General features: G+C 38.1%; 1 protein-coding gene and 3 long non-coding RNA genes across 4 annotated transcripts in view; all 4 read right to left on the reverse strand.

The window, feature by feature from the left end:
• Nucleotides 1–14306, reverse strand: part of LOC307037878 — a 35171-nt gene that overhangs the window by 16959 nt on the left and 3906 nt on the right. The gene's annotated exons all lie outside the window — the stretch shown is intronic.
• Nucleotides 8704–13521, reverse strand: LOC307037185 (uncharacterized protein). Its single transcript, XM_079677963.1, has 3 exons — nucleotides 13298–13521; nucleotides 11992–12007; nucleotides 8704–8810 (listed from the first exon to the last, which is right to left on the reverse strand). The coding sequence occupies exons 1-3, from the start codon at nucleotides 13504–13506 to the stop codon at nucleotides 8718–8720; spliced, it is 318 nt and encodes a 105-aa protein (XP_079534089.1). The 5' UTR covers nucleotides 13507–13521; the 3' UTR covers nucleotides 8704–8717.
• Nucleotides 12267–12552, reverse strand: LOC307037874. Its single transcript, XR_013807795.1, has 2 exons — nucleotides 12483–12552; nucleotides 12267–12415 (listed from the first exon to the last, which is right to left on the reverse strand). It is a non-coding gene; the product is annotated as an uncharacterized lncRNA (long non-coding RNA).
• Nucleotides 12609–13192, reverse strand: LOC307037873. The gene is made up of 3 exons (XR_013807794.1): nucleotides 13092–13192; nucleotides 12909–12994; nucleotides 12609–12709 (listed from the first exon to the last, which is right to left on the reverse strand). It is a non-coding gene; the product is annotated as an uncharacterized lncRNA (long non-coding RNA).

Here is a 14306-nt window from a genome sequence, read left to right on the forward strand (position 1 = left end):
GTCCCTTTTCCTAACTCTGGTTAGTACACGAGCTGCAGCATTTTGAATCAGCTGAAGCGACTTGACTGACTTCTTGGTACACCCTGATTATAAGGAGTTACAATAGTCCAGCCTTGAAGTAATAAATGCATGGACTAGTTTCTCTGCATCGTTTTGAGGCAAGATATGCCTAATTTTTGCAATGTTACGTAGATGGAAGTAGGCGGTCCTTGAAATTGATTTTATGTGGGTGTTAAAGGATAAATCCTGATCAAATATAACACCAAGATTCCTTACAGTCTCACTGGAGGCCAAATTAATGCCATCCATAGTTAATATATCTTTAGATAATTTGTTTCGTAGATTCTTCGGGCCAAGTACAATAACTACAGTTTTGGTCGTGTTTAACATCAAAATATTTAAGGTCATCCACGTTTTTAAGTTCTTGAGGCAGTCTTGAATTTTATTTAGATGATTAATTTCATCAGGCTTGATTGATAAATATAGTTGAGTATCATCCGTATAACAATGAAAGTTTACAGAATGATTCCTTATAATATTGCCTAACGGAAGCATATATAGTGTGAACAAAATAGGTCCAAGCACTGAGCCCTGTGGCACTCCATGGCTAACTTTGGTTTGCATGGAAGATTCATCGTTGACACGTACAAACAGAGCGTTCAGATAGATAGGACCTAAACCAGCCTAAAGCAGTTCCCTGTATGCCAACTAAGTGCTCTAGTCTTTGCAATAGGATATCATGGTCGATAGTATCAAATGCAGCACTAAGATCGAGCAAGACAAGAATAGAGACAAGTCCCTTGTCAGAGGCTATTAGAATGTCATTTGTGACTTTAACCAGAGCTGTCTCTGTGCTATGTTGTGTTCTAAAGCCAGACTGAAAATCTTCAAATAAAGCCTAGTTTTAAGTAATCACACAGCTGTTTTGCGACTGCTTTCTCAAGAATTGTTGACGTGTTAACCTCTCTCCCTCTCTCTCTGTTAAGAAACACATAACAAGCAGGCTAAGAAACCACTCTCCAATAAGCAAGTGGAATGGATTTGATAGTGAAGCACTGACACAGCTCTCTACAAAGTGCGGCGAGTGGATAGACCAATTCACGGACTTTCTAGATGGTAGAAGTGGGGGGGTCAAAACTAATCATTTCAAAAAGTGTCATATAATGGCTGCGACGCCCATGATGCAAAAAAGACAGTTCCTCTCCTAGTTCAATAAATATTAGGCTAAATCCTCGTCTCTTTAGTCATGAACCAAAACAGCAACATATTTCAGCTAAGGTGAATAGGAGCGATAGAGTGCATTATGTACCAAGAATCAGTCTGCAATTGACAGAGTTTGACAATTAAATGTTGAACCTTATGGAACAAGTCCATAAAACAACAAAAGGGCCAATTGAGTACAGTGCTGAAAAGCTTTGAATCCATTCTCTTCATTGTTCAGCCATAATATTCTTTGGACAATTACTGAGTTTAGCCTTGACCTGCTTGAAGAATACAGAATTAACAGTTAATGCTTATCATGTAAGTATTTTTAGAATTCTTGTTTGGAAATTTGAACAAAAAGTTGAACGTGATCATATTGCTTTCAAAGATTTAGTGTGATCAATATTTCTCGGACATTGACACAGGAAAAAAGTTCTTGACATTGAACAGAGCTGGAAATGTTCCCAGAAATAAGACCAGGTCATCAAGATTCAGTAATACAGCTCAGTTTAAACCATTTCACACAAAAGGCAAGTCAAACCCAATAACTTGAGAACTTCAACTTTTTTTTTTAATTGGCCAAATACAATCTGAAATGCAAAGAGAACCAAGAATAAAAACCAAATTCAGATTGAAGAAACCAGTCAGCGAAATGGATCCATTCCTGTTGGGAGAACAAAGTTTAATATAGCCGTTCAGGATAAATGTATATTGCAATACGAAACCCTTACCTTCAGGAATTCATATCTATGATGGTAAATGGCCCAATGACTGCTTTTTGTACCATTCCATGGTTCTCTGCAAAAATATATATTTTAGTACAAGTCAACCAAACAAGTGTAATACAGCAGAAGTTGTGTACATACCTGACGCAACACTCCTCTGCCTCCTTGACTTGCATTTCGATTCACAGCAGTCACAAAGATTGCTCTGGGCCAAGTTGTCCAGCAACTCCCAACTGAGTTCATGAAGATTGGATGAAAAGATAATTAAAATGCATCTCAACTCTTTCAAATAAAGTCTCCACAAAGTTTGAATAGTTATGAACGGGATCCATCTGCATCTTCAGTAGACTGGGTTTAAGCTGAATAAGTCATCTCATGTAAAACAAATTAACCTACAAGTCAAATTCTGATATATTAAAGTACTATTTTTACCCATGCCCTTCGACAAAGTGGCAGGCTTTCTTAGTGCTGTCAAGACCATTGGGATCCCAAGCCAAAAGTTTGCAGTGGATAAAGACCTGTTGAGTAGAGGGGAAATATAGGCGTCATGGCATAAATTAATCTCAGTTTCCACAATAAAACCTTGAATCTGAAAAAAATGTAAAGTTCAATGTACCTCTTCTCCCATAGCAAACGTAAAGGTCTGAAGTGATAGGCGGATCTCCGATGACTTTTGCCTTGGTTCGAATTTTGATCGTGACGACACACTTTCCAAAAGACATCTGTTGGGTTAAAGAAAATGTATTAGCATTACTACCAAGGTTTCCACCAAAATACGTTTTTTTTGTTTTAAATCAATGCTCATTGCCGAGAGTACCCTTTATTGGAGATGATAGGGTACATGGTGCTTTCAGGGTACAGCTCTGGTGTGGTAGCTGCTACACATTCCTCAAGAAGCAGCAGCAAGGGCTGATGGGTGTTCTGCACCACACTAGCCATGATGGGGATGATGGAGCCCAGAGGAAAGCGTGTAGATTCAGCAGGGCCTGAGAAGTCGTCTAGGGCAGTAAACAGAGGAAGAGTCATTAAGTTACAAAAGTCAGGGAGAGCTGCCGTTCGTAGAGAGTTTCTCATGTTGTTTACCCACCATTCATCAGGCCAATGTTAAACTGCAGATCTCCTAGACTGTAGGTTTTAAACACCGGGTCATAGATCGTAGCATACCAGTCTTTGGGCCTGCACAAAATAAAGCAGAAGGGTACAGAAAATGCTGCAAAGTGAAACTATTGAACTTTTTAGTGCAAGCTTGTTTACTCCTACGGACAAATTCTTTATTCTTATTCCGCCGGGTTATTTTGTCCATCTTCTTCTCCCACATGGCAGAAACTCCGTTCAAATATTACTTCTCATTCATAACTTTCATAATTCCCGCGATACATCCCAGAATTTCCCATTTTTAACATGGAAGTCAATGGAGAAACTCTTCAGAATTGAAAAATCGTCATGCAACTTCAACTGCAAACTGTTCCTTCACACTTCCACTCCGAAACATCATTCTACCTTTAACACTAGAACCGCCATCGGGTAAATTTTACCTGCAGCTGTTTGATTGTATGCAACTTGTTTTCAATAACATATTAAAGTCTCCCAGTCCGTGACATTTCCTGAAAGTGTGTTATGTAGCACCCTCTGTTGTTAACAATTGTCAATATGAAGTCAGATTGAAAAAAATCGCCCCAAAAAATGCCATTTATACCTATATCCGCCAGCGGGTAATATTTACCTCATTGAAAATGCAGCGTAAACATGAAGTGTTGCTATAGCAACGCCTTTTGTCTACTGCGGTTCCTTATGATAGAGAGATTGAGAGAGAGAGAGAGAGAGAGTTATAGATAGTGTAACATCTTGGAGAATACAAGATTTTGGATGACTGAGCTCACGTTGAGGACGTAATGCATGTGTGCAGGTTACGTGTCAGTTGAATAAAGATGGACACTCGGAATGAGAGAAGTAGTCCGCGTCGTCTGTTTATGTACTGTAGACAATTATATGTCCATTGAACAGAACATTACAGATAGATCGATATATAGTTATAGATAGAGAGATTTGTACCTAAACAAAACACAAGTCTAACACCAAACGTTTAAATCAGCACTCTTAGCGATATTTTATACTTCATGTAATCTGCACAAACTATATCATATGAAAAGCTGAGAGTCCACATATTCTATTGGTATAAGTTTCATCCCTGTGCGATCAAAACTCACTGTTCTGTATGATAAATAAAAGAACATTGGACCTTGAAAATCAATAGTGGGTACATTTTACCCGTTGGCGGTTTTAGGTATTCAGCGACCTCTGGCGGTTCTAGTGTTAAAATGTTACACATCTTTCTGACATTATTCATATTAAACAACTTTTAAATCAGATTTATACTTTTAGAAATATTAAACATTGCTCAGACCTTGGTAAATAGGCCTTCTTCAGATTTTAACATTAGTGTGTATTGCGCAGCTCGTTAATGCTGGAGTGCTTAAGTCACAGCTAGAGTGGAGGACTGCTTGAAATTCGCCTTCATATATATATATATTTTTAAACCTGCCATAATTCCCAAACCCTACACTCCTGAGACATCCTTTCTCATGAGAAACGTAGAAAAACATGTCGTAGCTCCATTAAAGCCCGTTGTACATTCAGGCTCATCTTTCCTCACAGCAGCAGCCGCACACCTTTAGTTAGTCTGCCAAAAATGCCACATTATTGACCCAAAACTACAACAAAAAAAGCACACTTCAGATTCCAAGGGTTCTTGAGATGCTTCACACGTTGAAATTTCACCGATAACTGTTACGGTTCTTCAACAAAACGTGCACATACAAGAGGTTTATCTCTCATTCAGAACAATGGAAAGTCTCTCCTCTCACTGATGACTGCACATCACCATGGAAACCTTTGATCTCTGGGCTCAAGGACAGGTGCTTCATAACGTTGTTAGCTCAAATATAAACACCTGTGTGATGGATCATGATGTCATAACTCCAATTGGCATGCTCAGAACGCCACCAAACACATGATGGTTAACACTGTGGCCCTGAACAGCTCTACATCAAATCTGATTTGCAGTAATCTGGTGTTACTATGGCAACGAATCCCTCACCATAAAACATGATATCTCTGTAACTCCAATGGACACGGTCCAATCGTGCCCCAATCTTCACTTGTATATCACCGGTCAATGGCTCTACGCCAAATCTGAGATTTCAGTATATGCCGTTTCCATGGAAATGCATCCCTCGCCTTAAAACACAATGAGGTTGTGATACCTAAGCAAATCGTCTAAAACAGCACCTGACTTCAGATAATGGTCTGGCCCTCAACAGCTCTATGTAAATTATGGAGTTTCATCATGTGCCGTTTCCATGGAAATGCATCCCTCGCCATAAAACACGATGTTGCTGTAACTCCAATGGTCACGGTCCGATCGTCCCCAAAACTTTGCTTGTACATCACCTGTCCATGCCTAAACAACTCTATGCAAAATCTGAGGTCTCACCAAAGGCTGTTTCCATGGAAACGCACCCCTTGCCATAAAACACGATGTTGTCGTAACTGATATGAAAATGGTCAAAACACCACCAGACTTCAGATGACAGTTAATTGTCCAGCCCTCAATATGTCAATGTGCAATTAGTGAATTTTCCTCAAAAGCTTGCAATAAAACACAGTATTGCTATAACTCCAATGAAAAGTGTCAAAAAGTGCTAAAACTTCACATGTGTGCTAACAGTACTGCCGTGAAGACACCTAAGGGACAGCTTTGAGATTTCTTCAAATTCCGTTGCCATGGCAACACAATGCTTGCCATGAAACATGGTTCTCATAACTTCAGTGAAAATGAAACGGCCCAAAACTTCGCAGGTTTGGTAATGATGAAGCCATCCACATATCTAAGCGTATTATGGGGAGTCATCAAATACCATTGCCATGGTGACAGATAATTCGCCATCAAGTTAGTTCAATTGTTTGTAGTTCAAATATTCTGCTGCTTTTCCAAGCTTTTTTACTTTCTTTTCTTCTCAGACATTCCAGGCCCCCCCAGTGTTCATGTATGATTTCAATCTAAAATTCTTCACTTTCTTCTTACACATTACATTTCAGCATAGCAATTCAGCATCAGCATAAAGTTTTCCCACTAGCAATTTCTTCAGGAATTGCATTCTCTAAAGTTATGAACTGTTACTCCTATGCTAAAAGATAGACCAAAAATAAGTAGACATTAACTACTTCCTCCAAAATGCAAAACACTAGAGTGAATTTAAATGTATGATGTTCAATTAAAACTATGGGAAAAACTCAATTGACAATGAATTGGGGAAAACACAGTGTACCTTAGGGATTGTTCTCAGTAAATGGGTATATGTTTTGTTAATACATCAATAGATAAAGCTAATTTGGGAATAGAACAGAAACAGGCTGGAGATTCTCTAAATCAGTCTCCCATTCATTGTCGATAAAGCAGCTTCAGACTTTATACCTGATGACATCACAAGTTTGGGATGTACTTCCATGCTTGGTGGCATTGAGAGGGAGAAGCTTATTAACAAATTGAACTTTCCCAGGCCATGAAAATGCCACAATGGAATTGTTAGTTAAGGGTAGTGTCACCCTTTAGCACCTTACAGTATGTTGGTACGGAAACTAACCTCTCATATGCACAGACAACTGGGTGGGTGAAGGCCAAATTGTAAGAATCTGCAGAAGCAACGTAGGTCAGATCATTGCTGTACACCAGTGCATCCCCGGTGACCTGTTAGAGAGACAAAGATCCCCCTGAGAGAGCTGTAGGAAATATAGCAGACTCACAGCTTGCAGGTTTAAAATATATATACACATACCAGTCTCCTAAAGTTACAGTCAGTGAGATCCACATAGAAGTAGGCCTCTCCTGCTGAGAAGCTAGTTGGGAAACAGTTACCCAGACGGAGAAGCGACGTATCGGCCTGGGGTCGGCTTTCTGTCCACATCAGCGTCACAACATCTGGCCCACAGTCCACTTTCATGTCTGCAACACAAATAAATTAAGTTCAGACTCAAATATTTGAGTCAAGGTTAATAACAAGACTTTAATTGTTTCCAGTCTTACCTGCATATACCGCCATGGCAGCTGCCAGGCTCAGAAGCAGTGCACCTTGACAAAATGAAACCATCATGACCGAATGCTTGCTACTGACACAGTGCATGTTCTTATACCTTGTTCCTGAGAGGCATTCATCAAGATAACGTATTTCACCTGGTGCCTGTCAACAGTCCCAGCTGCAGCAGATAGCACACTGATTACAGCATGGGGAGCATCCAATCACATTAGCCCTTACACCCAATTCATTTTTATTCAGCTTCATCAGCAGCACAAAATCACCATTTGTTAATCAATTTATTATCCTGTGTGACTACCTTACATTCTTATTTAAAACACTTTAATGATGATAGTGCATGGGTTGTCTTAATGTTTTGATTTAGTTTTGCTGTTATTTATATTAACATTAATATATTTATACGTTGGGATTCTTTGTTCAACTTCAAGTCATGCAAGAAAAGGTTTTCTTTGAGAATTAAAAGGAGTCATTTCTAAACAAATGATCATTTGGGGGAAGGTAGTATTCCTTCATCAGATGTCCTCCCCTATTCAAATGTGTCATTTTTATATCTTTGACCTAATGGAAACTCAAGGTAAGGGAAAAAGGTACATTTAAGTTGTAATTGAGAAAATATCCACACTCACACATCTGAATATTAGCTGTGTTGCTATGATGTCCTCTTTTAACTGCATAAACACGTGCCATGCAGGCCATCCCTATTGGTTTTATAATCATGGCCAGAAAGTAAACTATGCTACATTCAACTGCAGGCATGAGTGCCCAGAAAATAAATTCAGATCAGAATTGCCTTTTCAAATGAGGCTCAACATAAATAATTGCCATAGTTGTAATACCAGACAGATCACCATAGCTTTTCAATCTGGTGGTGTATGTAATGTCAGAATGTATATCATGTGCAGAGCTCAATGTAAAATGGAAAGTGAAAGAAATTCAGGGGCTATACTCCAACTCACATGGCCATTAAAGGTTACATTATAATTGACAGTATCTTTCAATGACAAAAGTCACACATAATTAGTAAAGTTCTACTGATGGGACAGATGGAGAGTTGAGGACAGTAGGACCTTCATATGAAGTAAAGATACTCGTTTTATACTCAACAGTTTTATTTATACAGAGATTATAGACAACTTTAATCTGCATATGGATGTCGTCCACCTGGGCCCTCTGTTCAGTCTCCAATCTTAGACTGGACTTCCTGTTGAGAAAATGTTTAGCAACGTTAGTCTTATGGCAAGTTTTGAACAAAACTTCAAGACAAACACCATAAATAAATACTCATTAACCTTGGTCAGCAATAGAAACTTCTGATGCATTGTGGGCATTTTGTTGCGTTGGATCCATTATGATCAGGGGTCCCAACACAGAAGTGTGCATGAAGCCGTTGGATTCTGAGGTGGAAAAAAAAACAATAACTTCATAATGAAAAAGACTAAACTAGATTAAAAAAGCATACAAGTTAGCATGAGAGAGATACCCCATTCGTCTCCTCTCTTTTTTATAGATATATAAAAGCACAATACTGATCAAAGTACATGCATTGATCTACTTCAAGTTGGATATGTTATGCTAAAATAAGCTAGCATCCTTGGCTAATGGTGCATACTTGTTGCTCATGGCATCAGTTGCATTCATCATATTAAACTGCTGGCCAGAACATTTTCACGTACTTCCAACAAATCAAACTCTTCCCTTACCGCTCATTTTCCTTTACATAGTGGCAAGCTTTCTTGCTCTCACTTAGAACTTCAGGATCCCATGCGAGCAGTTTGCAGTGAATGTACACCTGAGGAGCCAACCCAGTCTCATGTAATTTCGTGTTCACCAACACGATTTTCTCATTTTTTTCGTGTTGCACAGCACGATTTTAAAAGCTATGTATTTCTACTGGTAATGTGTTTCGTGCCTACGGGCACGTCTTTTTCTCCGGTCGGGTCGTGGAAGACCGGAAGCTGTGTGGTTCATAAAAACATGTTCTTACTCAATATCAAGCCACAATTATTGCTTTTATTTTAAATCGTATAATTTCGGACTTTTGTTGCCGCCTGTGAGGAAAATAAATGGGGCTCAGAGCCTCAGAATACTGAAATCTGTATTTTTAAATCTTTTTTTCCTTCTAATTTGTTATTCTTTTCAAAATAACACACTGTTATTTACTCACCAATAACACACAATTATCCTTGCTTTTATTTATTGGTTTAATTCCATAATCTCTGGCTTTTTTGGCGTCCGTCAGGAACTGAATTTCAAAATAAAAATAACCGGAAACAGACGTAGGCCTCTAGGAGTTTAGGATGGCCGAAGACACTACACTACCCATAATCCCCAGCTATCGTTTAGGACTACAGTCCCCGTGATTAATCTTCAAGCGCTGGGATTGGATGTTGGAGTGGCAGTGCGCCAAGGCTACGCCGAGCTTCAAACAGCTGTTTGAAATGGAACAAAACCACGCCAGACTATCCAAAACTGGAATCGAACGCCCCCCCCCAGAACTACACATGCTGGCTATTGTGTTTCGCAAAATGTTCCATGGGACGTCTCGACTGAACGTTTTCGTTTTTCCCACAATTAGAAGTTGCCATTATTAAACACATTGGTGTTATCAAATGTAAAACATATAATTAATAAATGGGTGAAAATCGCTTGTGTCCATAATGCGCAGCATTAATATATACCCACGTGACAGCTAATTGTTACTTTGTAATTCTACTCCACAATTCAGAGGTTTAAACCTGATTGCCAAGTGCCAAAAATCAGGAGAGATATTTGATAGTTGGTGCTTGAGAAGACTAAACATTTATCTACAATTGACATGAATGGAAACGAGTAATAAAGTATATTCCTTACTTGTTATTCTCTACTAATAGTTAATTAAAGACTGTATAATGGCTATTTTGCACATCCCTTTCAAGATTTCAAGATTTTCAAAGGTTATTAACATATCATATACACAACTACGGTGTATGCAATGAATGAAAATCTTGGGTCACAGGTTCCTCAACAGCACATTACAAGACATCTATCAATATGTGTTTGTACCTCCACCATTAAACTGTCATATTCTGCACATTTCTTATACTATCTACATACATAAGAGTATAATTCATATGTATAATATCAGTTAAAATAAGTGTTTCAACATAGTTAACATTGCAGGAAAGCAATATATTAGACGTTAAGTACTTTGTCAGGCTAAATATTTATCTGGAGATACCCCCAAAGTTTTTTTCTTATTCAAAAGAGGACCTTAATCTAAAGTATTATTTAATGTTTAAATAAAGGTTAATTCGTTTTTCTGTTTTGCACCTCCTCCTATTAATATCTTTGTACATCCTGCTCGAAACTGTTTTATTGTAGAGATCACTTACAGTATCTTCTTGATTTTTTATATTCTATATTTCTATCACAGACCTTCTACTTTCCCCCTATGAAAGTATGTACTCTTAATATTTTTTTAATCAAATATAACACATAAAAACAATAATTCAATAACGTGCTTTAACCACTAGGCGGTGCACACAAGGTACACGCAGCCATAATGACTTTGTATTATTAGTGTAGGACACTTATGTATGTACAACATCTGAAGATGTGTAGTTTTATTCATGTTTTCACATAATTTTATAGCATATTGCTATACTATTTCAGACTCAGTATTTACATTCTTATATTCAAAGAAAATCAAAGTCCTTTTATATCAGCTGTGCACCGTTATGGTGTAAATATAACCTATCTACGAATTAGATCAAATATAAAAGTAGGCCGAATTAAGGTCGATACTGCAAGGAGACGTATTGTGTGAAGAGAAATTGAAGATGTTGTTTAATTGTTGATATATTTATGATCCACGTTAAGTATTCAGTTTCGGCGGCATTTCTTCCAGTTTTTCCAAAGGTCTTCTCATCAGGGCTCTATAAATAAAGAACTACGGCAGATCTGTAATATTTAATGCAGCCGAACCGTGTATTACAATGCCGTTATGTGATGACTTTCAAAGAGAAAAGCAAAAACACTCGGAATTAAGTATTATTTTATTCTTTTAAAATGTTTTCCGGATTTCTTATCATATAAACACCAAATCCCAGCATGCATTGCGGCTAAAACATCCAATCAGCGAGCTTAAACCACAGCTGAGGATCTTGGGTAATCGCTCGAAATGCCTACGTCTGTTTCCGGTTATTTTTATTTTGAAATTCAGTTCCTGACGGACACCAAAAAAGCCCGAGATTATAGAATCAAACCAATAAATAAAAGCAAGGATAATTGTGTGTTATTGGTGAGTAAATAACTGTTATTTAGAAAAGAATAACAAATTAGAAGGAAAAAAAGATTTAAAAAAATACAGATTTCAATGTTCTGAGGCTCTGGGCCCCATTTATTTTCCTCAGACGGAAACAAAAGTCCGAAATTATACGATTTAAAATAAAAGCAATAATTGTGGCTTGATATTGGGTAAGAACATGTTTTTATGAACCACACAGCTTCCGGTCTTCCACAACCCGACCGGAGAGAAAGACGTGCTGTAGGCACGAAACACATTACCAGTAGAAATACATTGCTTTTAAAATCGTGCTGTGCAACACGAAAAAAAGGGGAAAATCGTGTTGGTGAACACAAACTGCCATGAGACTGGGTTGGAGGAGCACATGAAACATACATGTTTGCTAGGAACCAAGTATTCTTTAGAGCAGTGGTTCCCAACCTTTTATCCCAAATGACTCCTGTTAGGCTAAATTATAGTCTCTTTAGTCATGAAGCAAAACAGCAACATATTTCAGCTAAGGTGAATAGGAGCGATAGAGTGTATTATGTACCAAGAATCTGTCTGCAATTGACAGAGTTTGACAATTACATGTTGAACCTTATGGAACAAGTCCATACAACAACAACGCCAATTGAGTATAGTGCTGAAAAGCTTTGAATCCATTCTTTTTATTGTTCAGCCATAATATTCTTTGGAAAATTACTGAGTTTAGCCTTGACCTGCTTGAAGAATACAGAATTAACAGTTAATGCTTATCATGTAAGTATTTTTAGAGTTCTTGTTTGGAAATTTGAACAAAAAGTTGAATGTAATCATATTGCTTTCAAAGATTTAGTGTGATCAATATTTCTGGGAAATTGACATACAGGAAAAAAGTTCATGACATTGAAGAGAGCTGGAAATGTTCCCAGAAATAAGACAAGGTCATCAAGCTTCAGTAATACAGCTCAGTTTAAACCATTTCACACAAAAGGCAAGTCAAACCCAATAATTTCAGAACTTCAATTAAGTGGTTCGGAAACCTTTTTTTAATTTTTATTGGCCACATACAATCTGAAATACAAAGAGAACCAAGAATAAAAACCAAATTCAGATTGAAGAAACCAGTCAGCGAAATGGATCCATTCCTGTTGGGAGAACAAAGTTTAATATAGCCGTTCAAAATAAATGTATATTGCAATACGAAACCCTTACCTTCAGGAATTCATATCTGTGATGGTAAATGGCCCAATGACTGCTTTTTGTACCATTCCATGGTTCTCTGCAAAAATAGATATTTTAGTAACAGTCAACCAAACAAGTGTAATACAGCAGAAGTTGTGTACATACCTGACGCAACACTCCTCTGCCTCCTTGACTTGCATTTCGATTCACAGCAGTCACAAAGATTGCTCTGGGCCAAGTTGTCCAGCAACTCCCAACTGAGTTCATGAAGATTGGATGAAAAGATCATTAAAATGCATCTCAACTCTTTCAAATAAAGTCTCCACAAAGTTTGAATAGTTATGAACGGGATCCATCTGTATCTTCAGTAGACTGGGCTTAAGCTGAATAAGTCATCTCATGTAAAACAAATTAACCTACAAGTCAAATTCTGATATATTAAAGTATTATTTTTACCCATGCCCTTCGACAAAGTGGCAGGCTTTCTTAGTGCTGTCAAGACCATTGGGATCCCAAGCCAAAAGTTTGCAGTGGATAAAGACCTGTTGAGTAGAGGGGAAATATAGGCGTCATGGCATAAATTAATCTCAGTTTCCACAATAAAACGTTGAATCTTAAAAAATGTAAAGTTCAATTTACCTCTTCTCCCATAGCAAACGTAAAGGTCTGAAGTGATAGGCGGATCTCCGATGATTTTTGCCTTGGTTCGAATTTTGATCGTGACGACACACTTTCCAAAAGACATCTGTTGGGTTAAAGAAAATGTATTAGCATTACTACCAAGGTTTCCACCAAAATACTTTATTTTATTTTTTTTAAATCAATGCTCATTGCCATGAGAGTACCCTTTATTGGAGATGATGGGGTACATGGTGCTTTCAGGGTACAGCTCTGGTGTGGTAGCTGCTACACATTCCTCAAGAAGCAGCAGCAAGGGCTGATGGGTGTTCTGCACCACACTAGCCATGATGGGGATGATGGAGCCCAGAGGAAAGCGTGTAGATTCAGCAGGGCCTGAGAAGTCGTCTAGGGCAGTAAACAGAGGAAGAGTCATTAAGTTACAAAAGTCAGGGAGAGCTGCCGTTCGTAGAGAGTTTCTCATGTTGTTTACCCACCATTCATAAGGCCAATGTTAAACTGCAGATCTCCTAGACTGTAGGTTTTAAACACCGGGTCATAGATCGTAGCATACCAGTCTTTGGGCCTGCACAAAATAAAGCAGAAGGGTACAGAAAATGCTGCAAAGTGAAACTATTGAACTTTTTAGTGCAAGCTTGTTTATTCCTACGGATAAATTCTTTATTCTTATTCCGCCGGGTTATTTTGTCCGTCTTCTTCTCCCACATCGCAGAAACCCCGTTCAAATATTACTTCTCATTCATAATTCCGAGATACATCCCATTTTTAACATGGAAGTCAAAGGAGAAACTCTTCAGACTTGAAAAATCGTCATGCAACTTCAACTGCAAACTGTTCCTTCACACTTTCACTTAGAAACATCATTCCAACTTTAAAATGTTACACATCATTCTGACATTATTCATATTAAACAACTTTTAAATCAGATTCATACTTTTAGAAATATTAACCATTGCTCAGACCTTGGTAAAGAGGCCTTCTTCAGATTCTAACATTAGTGTGTATTGCGCAGCTCGTTAATGCTAGAGTGCTTGAGTCACAGCTAGAGTGGAGGACTGCTTGAAATTCGCCTTCATATATATATTTTAAACCTGCCATAATTCCCAAACCCTACACTCCTGAGACATCATTTCTCATGAGAAACGTAGAAAAAGATCTCGTAGCTCCACTAAAGCCCGTTGTACATTCAGGCTCATCTTTCCTCACAGCAGCAGC

The sequence above is a fragment of the Notothenia rossii genome, assembly GCF_949606895.1.
Source record: "Notothenia rossii genome assembly, chromosome: 4".
Classification (NCBI taxonomy): Eukaryota; Metazoa; Chordata; class Actinopteri; order Perciformes; family Nototheniidae; genus Notothenia; species Notothenia rossii.